Genomic DNA, 19,121 nt, shown 5'->3' with positions numbered 1-19,121 from the left:
GTAAGCTATGCATTCATTCCAAGCATCTTGGTTTGGTATCTTTATTATTATTATGACGCTCCCGTTTGAAATGCCTTATTTAAAAGGTATGGCTGCATCCTAAAGAAACTACAAATGTTCCAGCTTGAAGTGTAGCTCACTGTAACACTATGGTTGAATTTCCACTGTAACTCATGCAGATGTGCCTTGTACCAGGCGGATGGTGAAGAAGCGCTCTTTGTTCAACATAGGAGTGGACGCCTTGACGTCATACTACCACCATCCTGTAGGCTGATTAAAGATGGCGCCGTCTCATGTGTTAAGATGCTGTCAACGGGTTTTAGCTTGGATACCTGTTATTTTTATCGCTCTGGTCGTATGCTGGTCTTACTATGCTTATGTTGTCGAGCTGTGTATTTGTAAGTATCAAATTACTTTTGTAGTGGTGGATTCATATTTGCTTGTTAAAAAAGCAATGAGGAAGCTAGCCTGCGAGCAGGAAGTGATTGAAGCCGAGCAGGCTGGTTAGCTAGCTTCTCGGTAACACAAGAACTCGCTCTTAACATTATAAAATGAGAGAGAAGCTTTGAGAGAAAGATCTGTGACAGACTGTATGATTATAATCTAGATATACATGTCTCTTTGTTGTAGCTTTTCTCTTACTTCGTCTGATATGGGCAGCTAGCTAACGAACTGTTCATAATGTTAGCGACACTTTTAGCTCCTAAGAACTGGATAAGATAGCTTGCCGCTAGCTAATCCTAACTGTTTTCACGGGTTGGTCAACACAGTCATTCGCGAATACATATAACGTTTAATAAAGAGACGTAGTAGTTTTTGGTCGGCTAACCGGATGATATAAGGTTTATTTAAAACTGCAGTATATAGTCTATTGTTGTTATTATTAATCAGTTCAACAGATTGTAGCCAGTATGTAACTGTTCAAACGCTGGTTTGCAACGCTGACTGCTCACCCAACGTGAACCCGTTTCTTACCTAGCTTACGTGGTCACCCCTTGTCTATTTTTGCTGATTCGAAGCTAGTTATTTAGCTTGCCAACCATACAGAAGTTTGTTTGGCAAAATGTACATCTAGTCTCGTGAGTGAGTCTCCGAAGCATATACGGTTTAATGACCAGCCAGCTAAGTTATGTCAGCTGTGTCATGTGGATCCGCCCTAACCCAGCACCGTGGTGTTAGCTACCTGTCACTTTTGTGTTTGCGATTTATTAAAAGCATATTGATGTTAGTTATCTGGCCACCAAACTCTGTTAGTGTTCTTCAATGTTGGATGTTAACAATAACATGGCACATTATATAGTCCCGCATTCTTAGGTGGTTAATTAGCATAGCTGTTTACCAGCTTACTGGTGGCCAGCAGTTACTTTTCTCCTGCTCATAGTACTCGATAAAACGTGCGGCGTTAACACATTAACGAGATGACAGCAGCGGTTTGAACGGGTATGCAACGCTGTTAACAACTGTAACATATTCGAATAGCCAGATATTTCTTAATGCCGATAGCCAAGTGTTTTTAATATAAAGGTAATTCGATGTGTTGGCACACATTCAATGATGTACGGTATGCAATGGGCTTAGAGCATAAATGATAGAACGCTTAATTGAATAATCCCTAAAGCTCTTTGTCATCGGGATTCAGGTGGAGCATTTGCATCGACAGTCCGTGTGCCACGCTAGTCCTAGCTACCCACTGAGCCGATAGATTTCAGCCTGTTTGCTTCATAATGGAAGCCATATGTATACGTTAATATCGCGACAGTGTAGCTACATGATATGTGGTATTAATCAATGCGAAATTCCGCCGCAGTTTTATGTGCTTTTGGTGAGTTGCCAAAAACCAGGATCTGGTTGATGACTGTAAAAAGCTATTCTGGTTTTAAGTGCAACATACAAATGGAGAGTGATCATTTAAGTTGCTTTCCTACTCCAATGAAGAAAGCAACAGAGGTTTATATGGGCCAGATTTGTGGAAGCAGTCCTTCTGTCCATTGTGGTGTTCATGACATACACTAACATTCGTTTCTACTTTTTGAACCCTACCAGCTAAACAAAGATGACCAAATAGCTTGCACTGAATGTCCTGTTTGTAAGAAGTTGGCCCTTCTCAGAGCTCGCCAATCACTGTGTGTGTGTTTAACGTTTAGTGATTGGGTCATCGCTGCTGTCTATATTTGTACAGTAGAAGAGGTAAAAATAAGTTCCCAAGAAAGCATTTAGGACAACCACAGGACCAACGTAAAGAAATGCCATTGTTATAAACTGGAATGATGTATCCAGTCTGACTGATGCATGCAAACAAATGCTTCAAAGGCTGAAAAGCAAGAAGTTCATAAGGGATGCATAAGAATATTTATAATGTGTGATTGTGAAATCCAAAGTGGGACACCTTGTGATGACATATTTGTGAAAATGTGTAGTTCTTGGCCCCAGAAGATGAAGTGGAAAGCTTCCATCTTCATACAGAGTGTCTGCAATTGTTGTCACACTTGGTGTCTCACCACTTTTGGCACCACAGGCATTGGTCTCTCCCTCTCACTCATATGCTGGAGGTGGTGTGGCTTTTTTGCAGTCAAAGCTCCCGCTGTGAATATCAGCCTGGCAGCTGTGTGCTACAGGAGGCTGTGGTGATGGCAACATCAGTGTTGATGAATGTGAAGAGATGTATCACTAACATTTTTTTTCTCTCTCTCTCTTTCTCTCTCTCTCCCCCCTCTCATCTCCTACCCTCTTCTCTTCTAATTTATCTCCTCTCCTCTTCATCCTCTGCAGTCACAATCCCAAACACTGGAGAACAAAGTAAGTGCATTTTCTGTTTGCCGTTTAGGAAATTACTCCTATTCAAAATTTGAACCCAAAATTCTTTTACATTTGAACGCACTGTACAAGATAGACATTGAAACATTGATAGTTTTGAGCCATTATTTCATTGAATGTACACGGTGTGATTTAATTAAATCAACTGGGAAACGCCTGTGCACTGCTTTAATTGGCATCATTGGATTGTGTGCACACTGAGAAACATTAAAAGTAACCCATAAAGTAGGCAGTATACTCTAAACGACGTGCAATCTTTTAGAAAAAGAACCATCAACGAACGCGTCAGCGAACATCGTGGTCAATTCATGCAAAAGGAACAAAAAGAACATGTACTTTTTTATGACACTCCAAGCTGCTTACTTCCTAGCATTACAGCATCGATTTATGCACCCATTGCGACATAATTTCATAAATATTTTGAAACCATATGTTGCTAAACTATTTTGTTGAAATAAAGGACACTACTGAATCAATTTCAACAGTTGTATTTCTACATTTTTGTGGTTTTGTTATATAGGCTAAGGGAAAAGTGTATCAAGGCATTTTCGAACACAAAATGGAAAAAAGTACTTAAATACTGCAGTTTTTTTTTTTTTCTTTTTAAACAAGTTAGTTCTTCAGTCATGGACCACACACAAACTGGTTACATTTCACCCAGTTGTCATGTAGTCTATTCAGTTTATTCAACTACAGCACCCACAATTGCTGTAACTACAGCACCCACAATTATTCATCCCCACCCTAAAGTATTTAACAGCTTCATCACACAATTGCAACACATTTATTTTGTGTGATTGTATATGCAAAATTAGTTTCAATATGCTTAGTTTCGAGCAATTTGTATCAAAGCTTTGGTCATTCACTTGCCACTGAGCAATAGTGTGGCAGAGGAGAGAGTGACACATTCGCTCAACCAACCAAGACAATGCTCCCAGAACCAGGACTATTCTCTCACAGTACAGTGATGAAGTGAACCAGATAAGAAAGCTGAACTTTGCCTCCGGCCGGTCAACTGTGACGCAGCCAACCATGTGATATTTGGATGGACCAATTGCAGACAGAGGGAGGTCTGCCACTTACACACTGCTTGTGAACAGTTTTCACAGGGGGCCTGCACAAACGAAAAACACTGCCTCTTTTTGTTCATCTCTAGTTCGAAAAGGGTCTTTTGAACAAAACGTTTGATATTGTTTGGAGTATACTGGCGCCGTAAGAATGCAGTCAGCTGTCATTTACACTAATTTTATGGGATATAATTCAAATTATATTTTGAAATTATGATACAGAAAACCCAAGTAGTTTGGTTGCTTTTTCTGTGAAAAAAATATTTGTTACTTCTTTAAAAAAAAAAAAAATAAATAAAGTTCATTAACATTTGTGTGAATCTTTAAATGAATATGACCTCAAACTGTAGACTTCATTGTTGTTCCACCATTGTTGTATATTTAGGAATTGTAGGGAAAAAAGGTCCCATGGTAATTGCAGTTGTATAAGCATATAACTGTTTGTGGTTTTGGTTAGGATCTCTTCTTCCTGAAAAGGATTGATTTAGAAAATGGTTCTAACTGTGAAATTATAGGTTTGTTGTGGTTGTGATTTATGCTACATTACTTCAAAGTCCCAGCTGCTCCTGAATGTTGACCCCTGTCTATTTGCCTCCTCCAGTCGTCTACCTGATCATTTTCCATCTGTCATTCATCATGTTTGTTTGGTCCTACTGGAAGACTATCTTCTCCACGCCTGCCAACCCCTCCAAAGAGGTACCAACCGCCTGCTGCTCTGTGCTGCTTTCTGTCTCTACATGAATTTCTCCTTATTCTTGTGGTTCATTTTGGGGCTGTACTGAGAGTGACTACAGCACTGCTTCTCAGCTTCGATTCTTTTGCCCAAGGGTGTGCCCCCTGTGTCCTATAATTATGTCACCACAGTGTGTAATGACAGAGCAGGCTGTGGTTTGTCTTTTTTAAATGTATAGCTTCCGTGTTTGAGGTTTGGGATACTGTTGTCAGACTGTGGGAGTGTGAGAGAGACAGAGACAGACTTATTGTGTCCTCTCTTTCTTCACCCTTTGTGCAGTTCTGTCTGCCCAAAGCAGATAAGGAGCAGTATGAGAAAGAGGAGCGGCCCGAAACGCAGCAGGAGATTCTGAAAAGGGTGGCCAAGGACCTGCCCATGTACACACGCACTGGGACTGGGGGTGAGTGAGCCTCTAATGTACCTGCCCATGTACACACACACTGGGACTGGAGGTGAGTGAGCCTCTAATGTACCTGGTCCTGCACACACACACTGGATCTGGGGAGTGACTGTATACCCTCACATTTAGCTTCCATTGTATACACGCAGCAGGACCAGGGGTTAGTGTATCCATTCCCTACCATAATTTACCTGACCTATCTAGACACACTGGGACAGGGGGTGAGTGTTTACCCTCCCACCTTAATTTACCTCACCCTGTACATTTATACCCTCCATTTTTAATATGAACTCCAGAAAATGGGTGCTCATCCGGTTTGTTGATCTCTCTTATGCAGCCATCCGGTATTGTGATCGTTGCCAGGTGATCAAACCAGACCGTTGCCATCACTGTTCTGCCTGTGATATGTGAGTCTAGCTATTTCCTGTCTTCAACCTTTTCTGGGATTATAATTATTTCAGTTTCATCTCAGATTTGTTAGTATTTTATGCATCTACTTTCTATGTATCAATTTGTGTCTGACACAAGATTATAAACGTCTATCGTGATATTTTCATACTTCACGGTCCTCTGAATTTGTGTTACAGAATGCGAAATCAGACTCTAGACAGTATAGTGAGCCATGTTTCTGTTATTTAGTTGTGTGTGCTGGGGTGCATCTGTTTTTTCTTAGAATTCATCTGTTGATATGTAAATTGTGTGTGCTAATGTTTGTAATAAATGCAGTTTCTATTTCAGTTCACAATTCTCAAGTGTAGAGACCTCTGGCAACCCATTTTTTCCTGTGCCAACTCACCCCCCTTCTCTCTGTCAGGTGTGTGTTGAAGATGGATCATCATTGTCCCTGGTAAGAGGATGTTGTCGGTCTGCTGTAATAAAGATAATAAAGTTTATACTGTCCAAGGCAAACACGTGATTTAGTTTGCGGCCATGTTACTTTGAGCCTGGCAGCTCTGAGGGATCCCGTCATGTCCATGTGTGCCAGTGTGAGCGATGTGAGGAAAGGCTCCATAAGAGGTCTCCACATCACACTGCCAAGAATTATATCGGAGCTGCATGTCCGTCCTTAGTGGTTTTTGATTTACACAGTGCTGTATCAGTATTTATTTTGGGCTAATTTTAGAATTAAATTTGGAGATTTTCTAGTTCAAGTAAATTAGGCCATTTAAGAAGGGGGTGCTTCTCCTTAGCCTGATCTTTGACTGGTTGAATTAATCTAGTTTGATCTAGTAGTCTTTTTTTTTTTTTTTTGGCACTTAAACTGAAACATTGCCAAGAAAAACCAGGCTGATATTCCATCAGAAACCCAAACGCTTGCATGTTCTTTCTTCCTTCATGCTGGTTTAGGTTAGGAATATGTCTGTACGCAAATGCGCTCGATTGCGAAGGACACAGGCTTTCAGCCCGCCTCTGTGTTCTTTGTGGGATTTAAACTATGCATTTTGCTCTGCCTTCACACTTTCAGGGTAAACAACTGTGTGGGCTTCTCCAATTATAAATACTTCATCCTGTTCCTGGCCTACTCCATGGTGTACTGTGTGTTCATCGCCGCCACCGTGTTGCAGTATTTCATCAAGTTCTGGACAGTGAGTACACGCCGAGACGACGTGCAACGCGTTCATGCTCTATCGCAAAGCCACAGTGTGACCCCCCACTGTCGTGTGCGAGGGATAGATATTGGGCGGCGCCAAGTTTTGAGGCTCGGTGGAACGTAGTGATGGTGGGATGGGGGTGGGGGGGAGTTGGGTTATCACTAGAATGTCAAAGAATCGTATTTGGGAAAATAAAAACTATTATGAAGGCCTCTCTCTCTCTGGCTGGTGAGGTGCAGGGTGATTAGTATGCAGTTGTAGGATTCAGCTGAGCTGTGTGGAAAGCCCATCTGTCATTTCATTCAGCTCTTAATGCATCTAGTGTCATACAGTCAGACTGCCAGGGCCATATTTGAGTTTCTTTGATGAGGAAAAACTCCTGAATGTCCTAGATTCAAAGTCAGTTTTCCATTACAAAGCAGAAATTCTTTTAAAATCCAATTCTGTTCTTCAGTCCATTTACTCTGATTTCACTAAGGTTGGGTGTGCCTGGGTGATGTCACAGTTATAGTTCAGAGTGGGGTCAAGGTAGAGTAGGTATTGGTGTGATGTAAGGTCAGAGTTTAGTTAGTTTTTGTAGTTAGACTTGTTATGGTTTGAGGATTTTGGTTTTAAGCCATTCCCTGGGAGTTGTAATTGTCTGGGTCATAGTTGTAGTCTTTGTGAGTGTCTGGGGTTAGATTTGTAGTCCTCTTTAGGGTATGTGAGGTCAGAGTAGGCGATGGGCTACTCTTTATTCAGGAGACAGCGGTGAGTGGCTCTGCATTGGATTGTGGGAGGGAAGAGAAGAGATCCAGATGTGGACACTGCTGCTTTGTGCTTCAAACAGAGATTCTTTCAGCTTGCATCCTTTGGGCCTGTGCATGTGTTCTTGCATGCAGATGATTGTGAGTACTTTTATGGATTCAGGAAAACTCCAGAGTCATAAGAGTAAGCATCAAGTATCATAGATTCTAAAAACCCAAGCTACCTAATTAGCACATCTGGTACTTTAGCTGTTTTCTATGGGGTTTCAAAGGGGTCTTTATGATTGTTGTGTGTGTGCGTGCGTGCGCGGCTGCGTGCGTGTGAGCGAGAGAGAGAAAGAGAGAGTGAGAGCGAGTACTAACTTGCTTTTCCTATCAGTGTGACCAATCCTTCCTTTTGTGTCTGTTGCTAATCTCTGCTTGCTAATCTCTGCACAATAATGTGCTTTTCATCATTAACATCGTCATCATCTCTCTCTCTCTTTCTTTCTCACGCTCTCTCTTCTACTCTCACTTCTCTTTCACTGTTGATATTGCAGTCCTTCCTTACTGTACGAATCACTCTGTGTTGCATACCCTCTCCTCATGACCCTGCTCTGTGGCCCTCTCTTGTCCTGTCGTCCTTCCTCTCCCTGTGCCTAACAGTCTGTCTCTGTTTGCACTAAAGCTTTGCCGGAGGAAATCTGCAGAGAATTGTCCGAAGGTAAACTGCGGTTGTGTTCGGTTGGTCTGCTTTGGGGTTTCTTTCTTATTTGTAAATAACCCCCTCTCAGTGAGCTGTATTTTAATTGCATCGCATTTGAAGGGCTAGTCAGGCTGTGATATTTAGCTATCCCTTGGTTGCAGGATATAGAATGTGCAGTACAGGGATTATTGCAATGGCCCTCGTGTGAGTCTGCTCTGGTCTAATTCTCTCACCTGCTGTGCAGATATTGCACCGATGTTGTGTGACTGAAATCCCTCTGTAGACAAGGAAGCAAACGTGCAGAATCTCTGCAGCACACCCCCCTGTGCATGAGTCAGGTGTCAAATAAATTTCAGCTGTGTTACTTCCTTCTGGAAACTGTAAAATGTAATAAAGTAAATTTATCAGCTGAGTGGTTAATGGAGATATTTCCTTGCTTTAATCTGGGCCATTTGGCCCACACAAGCCTACCAAGGCCGGGCTGAGTTTGCGTTATGTGGTGTGAAAATGACTGAATGCGTCCTTCCCGTGTTGTTTGTGACTCTCTTCTTTCTTTTCCCTCTCAGAATCAGCTGCCCGACACTCACGCCAAATTCCATGTCTTATTTCTCTTTTTTGTGGCGGCCATGTTCTTCATCAGCATTCTGTCCCTCTTCAGCTATCACCTGTGGCTTGTAGGAAAGAACAGATCCACCATAGGTAACAATCACAAGTTCATCTGTCCTACCTGTCTTTCTGTTTATAACAAGCCTAGTTTATCTGACCTGTGATGGTGGGGATGTCTTGATTTTAACATTATGAATTTGAAGTCATTCCTGAAGTTGTCAGCAAATAAATAAATAACCTGATTGGAAAATTGTACAATTTCATGCAGCTAATCAGTGTTCTTTCGTCCTCCGTGTCACAGAGGCCTTCAGGGCACCAGTCTTTAGAAACGGTCCTGATAAAAATGGCTTCTCTCTGGGGTTCAGTAAAAACATTGCACAGGTGTTTGGGGATCAAAAGAAGTTCTGGTTGCTGCCTGTTTACACAAGGTGAGAAGCTGGGTTTGCTGGAGAGTGTGCATTCTTCATAACTTTCTCCCATCATCTTCCTCCCCTTTAGTCATCTGTACTAAATCTCTTCTTCCAGGGTGTCTGCAGGTCCTTAAGTCTTAATTTGTCTTAAATTCAACTTTATATATTAAAATGTATGAAATTAGATTTTAAAATATATTTGGCCACATATGTCTATATTCTAAGCTAATAAATAATTGTTGACAAATGTTAGATTCCAGTTTAAATTTGATTCACTGGTAAACATTTTGTGTGCATTGTTTCCAAACTATCTGACTATTTCATGAAACATGCCAAAAGTGGTTTGTATATTCCACTTTTTATGCATGGGTCGCATTCCTTTGAGGTTAATTAGCCGACGTTAGCTTAATTATATAAAGTTTGCATTTCTTTGGCTTAGATTTTTGCTTTGGGTATGTCTTCGCTGCAAATTTGGCATTTAATTCCATTTGAAGCAGCATTAAAAAGGTAGTAAAAAAATATTAAATTTAATGAAATTTTGATGATGACTGCAGACACCCTGTCTTCATCCTTTATTCCTCCTCCTACCTATTTATGTATCATCTGTCCCTCCACTTTTTTTTAGCTAATGTTTCATCCTCCTTTACATCTGGACTCTCATCCATTTCCCCATCATAATTATCATAATCCTCCTCCTCCTCATTGCTTGAAATGGCAGCTCTTCTGTTTTTATTTAGTCTGGGCGATGGACACACATTCCCGACTCGACTGGTGAATATTGATCCAGAACAGCCAACCGTGGACCTTCAGCCCAGCATTAAAAGGTATTATATGTCAATCTTCTGCACTAATGTAACCACGAGGAACTGGCTGGCAGCAAGTAGGAGAAATTAGTGTGGCAGTGTAAGAGATGCCACTAAAAAATTAAGCTATAGTTCCTATAGCTATGTGCATCTGTTATAACACTGTGCAAACAGCCAGCATGCGTTTCTTGTGTTATTTGTTTTCTGTATCCAGGGGCAATTAAAAAAAAAGACCTTTAAAGGGTCAAAGTAAAGCATTCTTTTTCACACAATTCAATCTTGTAGTCATGCATGCAATCGAATCGACTGCACTGTGAAGCCCTGCCCCCTCACCCATTATGCTTTGTTCTGCTCATGTGTTCGAACACACGCCTCTAATATACCATAGCTGCAGGTGCTAGGCAGAGTCCAAATCAATGGGAACACAGAGTCCGCACACTGTAGCTAATGATAAAAAGCTCCCATTTAATTACAGTAGTCAAAACATTGACGTTTTTTACCCAAGCTGGTCGTCCACAGGATGTCAAGAAGAACGGAAGACCTGTTTGGGTTGAAACATCAATGTTTTGATTATTGTAATTAAATGGGAGCTTTTTTTCATTACAGTGTGCAGACTCTTTTTTTCCCCATTGTGTAATTCTTTATCATTTATGCCTATTGCATACTTATTACATTGATCAAAAACACAATGCACAGGGACAGAAGATGATTTGTTTAGAGACGGGTTTCGTTTAGATTTTGCCAGTACCAATGATAAAATGACATATTTAAAAAGCTACTGGTGCCTAAACGGCATCTGAGCTGATACTGACTTCAAAATAAAGAGCAAACGGCAACATTAAAGAACATATTTTTATTGCAAAGGCAAAGAAATTGAACAATATATTTACTTTCATTTGGTTAAATTATACTTATAAATACATGCAAAGTACTGTTATTAGACAGTTTAGCTTTTGGCATTTTGGTCGAGTTTAACTTTGGCTAGCTTGCTAACGTTACCTTCTGTCAGTGACTCAGCGAGTGTAATGTTACCTTGTGAAGGCGTGCAGAGAGGGTATGGATGAGCAATGCTTCCGTTGCCTGTAATTTTGGAGCATCAGAAAGAAAAAAAACTTGCTATTTCAATTGGCAGCTCAGGCAGTGTATTTTAGAATGGCAGCGAGATCCGCATTGCGATTCGGTTCTATAGGTACAGGTCGTATGGGAACTGGCGTCATAGTCCTACCGAGTTTCGTTACCCAACCTAGTAAAGGACTGTACATAAGGTATATGTTTGCACATGCCACAGATCAGTGATATTATTCTAAATGTAGTGTGATTAACCCTCTACCCTTTGCATCCACCCCAGCAATGTGATAGACGGGCAGGTCAGCCCTAGACCCCTGAGTGAATCACAGAACCGCCTTCTTGGCAACGACCAGCACTATGCTGAGGACCACCCGGACAGAGATGTCACCAAGACAGGTACTGTCCCCTGTAATATCACACAACCCACTAAAGCAGTGCTTCTCTGGGGAAGGATGGATTTTACCAATAAACCTTCCCTTCTGCTTGTTTTTTCTGCCAACGGTAAAAGGCACAGAGAAGATATCTTGGCTCAACAGGCAGCCTATTTGTAACTGTGGTAACGGAGATGCAAATCAGATATAAAGCTCTGATTCTGGTGTTTTGGCTGTGTCTGATGGACAAACATGTAGAATGTTTCAGACAGGGTCAGTGACCGTTTGAGGCTGAGGTACTGTCTTTGGTACTTGAAACATCATCCTCTCTGACCCTGATTTTTTAAAGACATACAGTCATATCCTGCTTACTGCAAGCTCTGCACTGTTGTGAAAGTTTGCTTGTAACCAGCTTATGCACATAAAAAGAGCAAATCAAATCTGGGATTGAAATGAGAGAAACTACACACTGCAGTAAAATGGAATATGCATTTATTTGACAGTGCCATGACTAACCTCTGACCTCCATTTTAGAAGAAGCCCAGACAGTCACAGTTACCATGGAAAGCGAGTCATAACAAGGTGAGCAGCTTGAATGTCTGTTTCTATCCATTTATTTCACCATAAATGTCCCTTATCAGCATGTTTATCATATAGACCAGGGGTCCTCAGCTCTGGTCCTAGAGGGCTGCAAGACTGCTCTGGTTATGTTTTTACCTTTAAAATCATTTAGAATCGCCATTTACCATTTACCCAGGTTTTGTAGTGTTGAATAACAATGAAAATCTGCAGACCCTCCGGTCATTCAGTGCCAGGGTTAAAGATCCCTGAAATGCACTATTCCAACAGAAAAATGTTTGTTTCTGATATTTTCTGACTACAGTTTTATTTGACACTCTTTAGCCTAGAGTTTGTGCTTGCGTGCACAGATGTTCTGATTTACCTTCTCTTCCTTGTCCGGCAGGGGAGTGAGGTGGTGGGTTGTCAGACTGTTCCTTTGAAATGCCTGGACTACCTGCACATACTCAGTGGAGACCCCCAGCCCAGAGACGACTGACCCATCAAATCTGATGCCTTAAACTCCGCACAGTAGCATCTGTGTTTGCCATGGACACCATCCCTTTCGCCATGGACCTGATCTCCGCAGAACGGCTTTTGTATCATTACGGACAACCTGTCTTTGGTCAACAGTGCAGCGGTCAGCCTTCCCCAATGTCTGTGCCGGCACCCTATTTGGCATACATGCATATAACACACATGGGCGTACACACCCTGTCTTAACAGCTTGCCAAAAAGACACACCAATGATTTTTAATGATTACACAGCAGATTTTCTCTGGGACTGCCTTGTCTCTGCATTGTTTTCAAACCAAAAAAGACACAACTGCTCTAGGCCAAATTATTAGATTTGTATTCTTTTTCTTTCCAAAACTTGAACACATTGTCAGTATTTGTCAGAAACACTGAAGGGTTGATTGGTTACACTACATAATGTGTTCTGGAGAAAAACAGAATGAATCAGGTCATCACTCATTAGGACTTGCTGTCGTGCTAAAGTACTGGAGGGCAGGGTGTGTTTCTGGTGCTCTGGTGGCTCGGGGGAAAGGCAGGCTTCACAGCTTTTTGCTTCTTCACGGATCAGACAAACATCAGTGGTTTTTTTATGACCTGTTTTTTTACAATATTAGGGGGATGCAGTACTACAACTCTAACGGAAACTTTTAATCCTCATTTTAATCACATTTAGGGCTGTGTACTTTCAGTTTAAATATTTATCTGTAAACACCTGAATATTTAAAGATCTTGAATGCCTACGGTTATTGAATTTTAGTCGCATTTCAGATTAGCTACTGTTGAGACACATTGGCAATGGTGAACCCCATAATTTGTTTCCAACATAAGTGAAATTACATGTCACATCACATGGTTTAGTTAAGACATATGAGTTTCATAAAAGTGTTTGTGCCTACACAGTTGTGGGCAATTCCCACAAGGCATTTCCCACAAACAGAGGGTGACATTTGATAAGCATTGGTATTGTGCTGTGTAGTTTCACTGGTGTTGTAAAAGCTAACATGCGCATTAATTTTATTTGTGCAAATGCAATCATCCATTGCTAGTTACATGCAGCACATCTATTATTAACATGAACCCATCAACAGTTCTTTGTGCCAATTTTATCTTGCACAGTAATGAAAATAATGGGAACCGTTAAAGACTTTAATTACTGTATTGTAAAAGCTGCATAGAATTTGAAACCTTCAACAATGGGATGTAGGGAGTACAAAAATGACTATTTTCTCTAGTTTGAAGTGCACAGCCCTAATCAGATTGTAGTGAATGGTTTTGGACAGGATGAGTAAAGGGATGCATGATCGGTTTTATAGCCTAAGGGAATCTTGTGCTCACATAGAGTGGGGAGCATGGGCTGAATGTTGGAGCACAAGCAGACTGCAGACGTTTCAAATTTTTGCACTTTAATACCGTGAGAGACATTTCATGTACGTCTCGGTTCTGAACTATAGCCGGAGCACTCTAGTTGCTTAAAAGTCACTAACTGTCCGCTAAATCTTTGGTGCATTTGGCTTGGGCTCTTCATCCTGTTTTTAACACGCGTAAAGGTTGATTCCTGCCCTACTCCCATAATCCAGCACTGGACAGTCCAATCATTGAACAGTCAGCGTTTTTGTCCTGCTTTGTGCCTTCTGTGCAGACTGGTACTGGGTTCACTGCGCACAGTGCGGTTTCATAGTACATGTTGCACAGTGCGCTTTACCACGCTTGTGTGGATCTGTACAAGCTTTTACTGCCCCTCGCTTCAGTGTTGATCTGGAATAGATTTTACATGGTATGTCAGCAGGACTGTAACTGAAGTGGTGGTGGGCATTGGCATTTGGGAGTTCTTGGGGCTCTGCTTGGCCACCTCACTGACAGACAGGGTTCGTCCACACACAACCCTATACAGACATGGACAGCTATGCTATTTGGTTGCCCAATTCTGGCTTTGCCCTCATTATCACTGGATACAAATACATGGTTTTTTTCCTTGATTTTGTTTTTATCTTATTCGTATTGATTACCTCAGGCAATGCATCACTTTTTTTGATCTGTAAAGATCTGGCTGAGTAATCCATCTAGAGAATTTTTTGGGTCTGGAAAACGTCTATATTCAAAAACACTCAAAATGACTGGGTCTGTTTACATGTATTCTCCCACATAAGTGTGTATAGTGCCAAGTTTGCTGTATAAATCTGACTTATGGTATGTATTGCCCCCTATCCCACGGAAACATGCTGCAGTGTAAGTTGCTACATTTTCTTTTTCCGCTGAAAATAGCCGAGATGTTCAGTTAATATCTGGATATTTCAGTTCAGTTAACAGTTAATATCTGATTCTATCTGGAGTGTATCCACATACAAACCTGGCCAAGGTCAAAAAATAATTTGCTGCAGATGGCGTATTCGGCAATGCTGCAGTATCACAGGAGCATTTTTGTTAGCCCACAGCTGAATTTGATTATTTGCAAAGCAGAAACTGCAGCTAAATGTCAGTCAACCCAACTAAAAGTTCAAAATTAGATTGCAATCTCCTGGGAAAGGGAAAGATGTATTGATGTATCTTTATCTGTGATTGATCAAGGTATTTTTGAAGTTTGTGTCCTTTTTCAGCATTATTGAACATTTGTGTGTCGTACAGATTTGTCGACAAAGTATCTGTGACTGAATGCAATGTAATGGAGGGAAATGCCCCTCAAGCTCCGCTTTTGTGAATTTGTTTTTTATTTTATTTAGTTTTTTTGATAAAATTTTGTGAAAGAGCACAAAATCTCTCGTTGCAACGGTTGCTTCCTCCTACATGAGATTGGACAAGAAGCTGAGAGGGAAACATTGAAGAAGGATTTCAGTCAGGTCTAGAACCACCACCTCCAAACCATGACATTTAGTTAGGTTCCGTTATAATTTGTTAGTGTGTATAAAAGTGGACCTAGTGACCTTTTGAGCTTTTATTTCTGCTTTGACTCTTGTACGATACAAGTCTCATTAATCCACTGTGTCAGTTTGGGAGAGTTGCTGTTTCTGATGGACATGGGGATCTGTCCTGCGCATTCTGTACTCCTCTGTGGCACTGATGCCTAAAGGTGGAGAGACTGTAACCATCCTTTGATGATTGGGATCTTGTCCTGTTGTTAAAAACAAAAATAAAAAAAAAACAAAATGGCCTTATCTCTCCAAAGTAACTGCACTCCTAACACCATCATAACCTCCAAGGATTTTTCTAATTTTAGTGTCATTGATAATTTTCCATCAAAATGTAACTCCAGCCATAAAGCATATGTCAAGAAAGAAAATCTTGGACCATTTTACTATGTTTTTGTAATCTTTGTGAAAGCTTTTTTTAAATGAACCCATTTTTGCATGAACGGTTTACCATGAAAGTCTTTGTACTCTGCTCATACTGCAACGCAGTTTGCTTTTTGTTTAAAAAAAAAGTTAAAAAGGAAATTAAGGTTTGCACATATTTTGTCTAATTAATTTTAATGTTCATATTTTGTAGGTAAAGTATACATATGAATGTTGAGACATAACAATAAATATTGATTTTCATTCTCTAGTCTGACTTTGCTATTCTGACAACACACTACATAATGAAAGTTCAGAGGTAAAAGTGTTTCAGTGAGTTATCTTGCATACTTACAAGTCTGGCTTAACCATTATCAGCCATACAGAGAGCTTCCTTAATTGAATGGATGCACATAAAAATTTTCAAGAGGAAATTTTTACACAAAAATGGAAGTGGAGTTTATGAACCGCTACCAGCACTGCGGAGTACACTTGATTATTTAGCGTTTTGTACTTTGTTTTACAAACTCAGCTGGTGCATACTGACCCACAGCAGCCCACTGTGGAAATTCTGTAATGTAAATTCAACCTAGCATTAAAAGGTAGTATCTGTCATTCTGCAGCTCTAATATAACCATACGGAACAGCAGGGAAACTGTCAGCCTTATCAGCATATTTATTATATGGACCAGGGGTCCTAAGCTATGGTCCTAAGGAGCCACAGGCTACCCTGGTAGTATTTTCACCTGAAAATCAGTTGCAATACCCATTCAGTTTTACCAGTTTTAAACCCAAGAAGCGCAGGGTGAGGTGAACAAACTGTACGTGTAACCATCCCCTTTACTTCATCAGTTAGGTGTTGAATAACAATGAGAATTCACAGACCCTGCAGCCATTCAGTGCCAGAGTTAAAGATGCCTGAAATACAATATTCCAGTAGAAAAATGTTTTGTTCTGACATTATCAGCCTATAGATTTAGCTGTACTTATTGTGCTACTATTTCACTTACTGGGCTTTATTGTTTTTGGCTTGTCCAGACAGTTTTGTGTGAGATTAAGATATTTCCATTACAAGTCTGTCCGAAATACTGCCAAAATCATTATCACAAGAATTGGATGCCCATAACATGACTTGAACTTCTCATAAGCCCAGCATTCAATACCCTATAGATGCAAGCACACAGCAGTCTAATGCATGTAAGTGCTATATCCCCTGAAAAATCAAGGGCCTTGAGAATATGTAAAAACAAATGTAGTTAAATTTAAATTGTATTTTGCTGCCATCTACTGCAAAGGGGGAAAAGTGTATTTAAAAAGTTTAATTTTTAGGCAGAGCTAGTTCAATAAGGGTCGATAGGACTATTGCTTTGAGAGAATCTCTCGTTCATTTTCAGTTAATTCCTTTCCTTTCCTTACTGCCATCTGTTAATCAGTTGCAACCCCCACTTTATATGGGCTGGTTCTAGATAGGTGGGTATGGTTGTCTCCCTCTCCTGACTGCTAGGATTCTCAATCCCTGTCCTAGTAGCTATGCAGCTTTTGATTACTCCTGGCAGGGCCCCTTTGTAATCCCCAATTTGTGCCCCTGTAACTTGTAACTATTATATTCTCCGTTATTCTACTGCACATTCCTAATGGCCTTTTTGGCCAATTTCCTTCCTCGTGCTGCCAGCAAGGCCCTTCCCCCGAATTCCAAGAATGTTGTCATCTGGACGAACCCACTTCTGTGGTCCGGCCTCCCCTTCAGCATCGCCACCCGGCCCCGCCCATCATCTGAGCTGCCACCTCAGGATTGTCACCATGGTGCCACTAATTTGATTAACATGACCACTCACTCACTGACCGTGTTGGTCATTTAAACCTGCACCCTGACCAGAGGAGGACAGGTTCCCCCCTTCAGTCTGGTTTCTTCCAAGGTTACTTCCTCTCTGTTACCAGGGAGATTTTCCCCAGGCTTGCTCCTGTGGGGGTTTAGGCCAGGGTTATTGGTGAAGTGTATGGTGACAATTGTTTGTGCGCTATATAAATACATTTGATTTGAATTTTGATGGAGCGACTGTGTTTGATTCTTTGAACGCCTAGACTGTTGTAATTCACGTGAGCAGCTCTGTTTAAATTGCCTGCCTAGCACAAGTGTACAAAGGCAGGCAGACCTACACCAGGGTGTGTATGTGTGCATGCTTATGAGAGACCTTTGCCTTCATCTTTTCATTTTCAGAGATAAGATGGATGTGCCAGCAAAGTAGGCTGAGAAGTGCAGATTAGAAGAGCGATATGAGTCATGACTGTTAATTTAGGCCACTGTATTGGTACCACAAATGGTTAAATGGTTAAATTGTTTCATTGTAGTGTTGTATTAAATTAGTTACTTGTTGGTATCAGTATCTGGTGGATCCAACCCTACAATATTACTAGGGGGAAAAGAAAATCTATGTAGGCTATGGAGCCCTCTATCCGTGGATCCTACGCACAAATTTTCTGCACCTTGCTTGTATTAACGTTGAGAGCGAACAACTTCTGTTTTGTAAACATATAAATATATTTGATGATGCAGAAACATTTTTGTTGCAGTCGAACCCTTGTCTTGCTAATGTAGCTTTTGTTAAACATGGAAAAGAACAAAGGTTAGTGTTAGCAAACTGCACCTCCAGTGTTTTTCATTTTCGTTCATTTTTATTTTATTTATAAAGCGCGTGACACTGGAGACCCACATATAGATTTCTCCAAATCGGAAAGCTTTGGGAGACACTGTTCTTTTGAAATAACGTCTCAAACAGAATATTTTGTTTACAAATGACATTGTTTAATGCTACAGTGCCTATTTTCTGTAGCCATTAGGCATCTGTGTTTGTCGACATTAATGTCAATTAATAATAAAAAATAATAAATAATAAATAAATTTATGAACAAGAAATATTTTCTTTTGTTTTTTATTGTTTTATAATTCATTGGGATACATTAGATGGATAGCGTGGGGCAAAATGGAAATAGAATAGTTTCGCAAACCTACAAAATGCAAAACTACTTATTTTCCTTAAAGTATGCATTGACTAATATATTAACAGCTAAATTCGCAAGGTGAGCATCTGAGTTGCTGGAGTTGGTAAATTAGTGCTAGAGTTCATGAAAATGCGAGCTTAGGGGCTTGCATGTTTATGATACAAAGACTTGTGGAAATGAATGCTATTCATTCATAAATCCACCCAGGTCAAGGAACGGAGTGTCTGAAGCTAACTGGAAATGTTGTGGCCTTCACCTTTGTCACACGTTGTCAATAAAGATATTTGCTTATGACAAATTGCTTTGAGGTGACAAATCCTGGCTGTGACAATAATGGTTATCTTGCTGTCTCAGGATGACTTCAATGACCCCTGGGACAGAGATTTGTTGAATGACTTACACCTGTGTTGAATGATACTTATGTGTTGAATGAGTATACCTGAAGGACATTTGGTTAAGTTTCAGGATGAATGACCTCTGTGCCAC

At 40.6% G+C, this 19,121-nt stretch overlaps 1 protein-coding gene across 3 annotated transcripts; it reads left to right on the top strand.

The window, feature by feature from the left end:
* The first annotated feature begins 238 nt into the window (after nucleotides 1-238).
* On the top strand, nucleotides 239-15,906 carry LOC135263129 (palmitoyltransferase ZDHHC20-B-like). Of its 3 annotated transcripts, none has more exons than XM_064350782.1 (14): nucleotides 239-398; nucleotides 2,770-2,796; nucleotides 4,483-4,577; nucleotides 4,894-5,014; nucleotides 5,352-5,421; nucleotides 5,829-5,861; nucleotides 6,480-6,600; nucleotides 8,020-8,055; nucleotides 8,604-8,736; nucleotides 8,945-9,071; nucleotides 9,791-9,877; nucleotides 11,205-11,320; nucleotides 11,833-11,877; nucleotides 12,260-15,906. In XM_064350782.1, exons 1-13 carry the CDS (start codon nucleotides 281-283, stop codon nucleotides 11,871-11,873), a joined length of 1,125 nt encoding a protein of 374 aa, XP_064206852.1. In that variant the 5' UTR covers nucleotides 239-280; the 3' UTR covers nucleotides 11,874-11,877; nucleotides 12,260-15,906. The 3 variants fall into 3 exon arrangements, with proteins under 3 accessions (XP_064206852.1, XP_064206851.1, XP_064206853.1); XM_064350781.1 differs by having other exon boundaries at nucleotides 240-398; nucleotides 11,830-11,877; XM_064350783.1 differs by lacking the exon at nucleotides 8,020-8,055 and having other exon boundaries at nucleotides 240-398; nucleotides 11,830-11,877.
* Nucleotides 15,907-19,121: the final 3,215 nt, after the last annotated feature.

This window comes from Anguilla rostrata, chromosome 9, assembly GCF_018555375.3.
Source record: "Anguilla rostrata isolate EN2019 chromosome 9, ASM1855537v3, whole genome shotgun sequence".
Classification (NCBI taxonomy): Eukaryota; Metazoa; Chordata; class Actinopteri; order Anguilliformes; family Anguillidae; genus Anguilla; species Anguilla rostrata.
The sequence above is the reverse complement of the archived record's forward strand: the minus strand, read 5'-3'. Positions and strand labels throughout refer to the sequence as shown.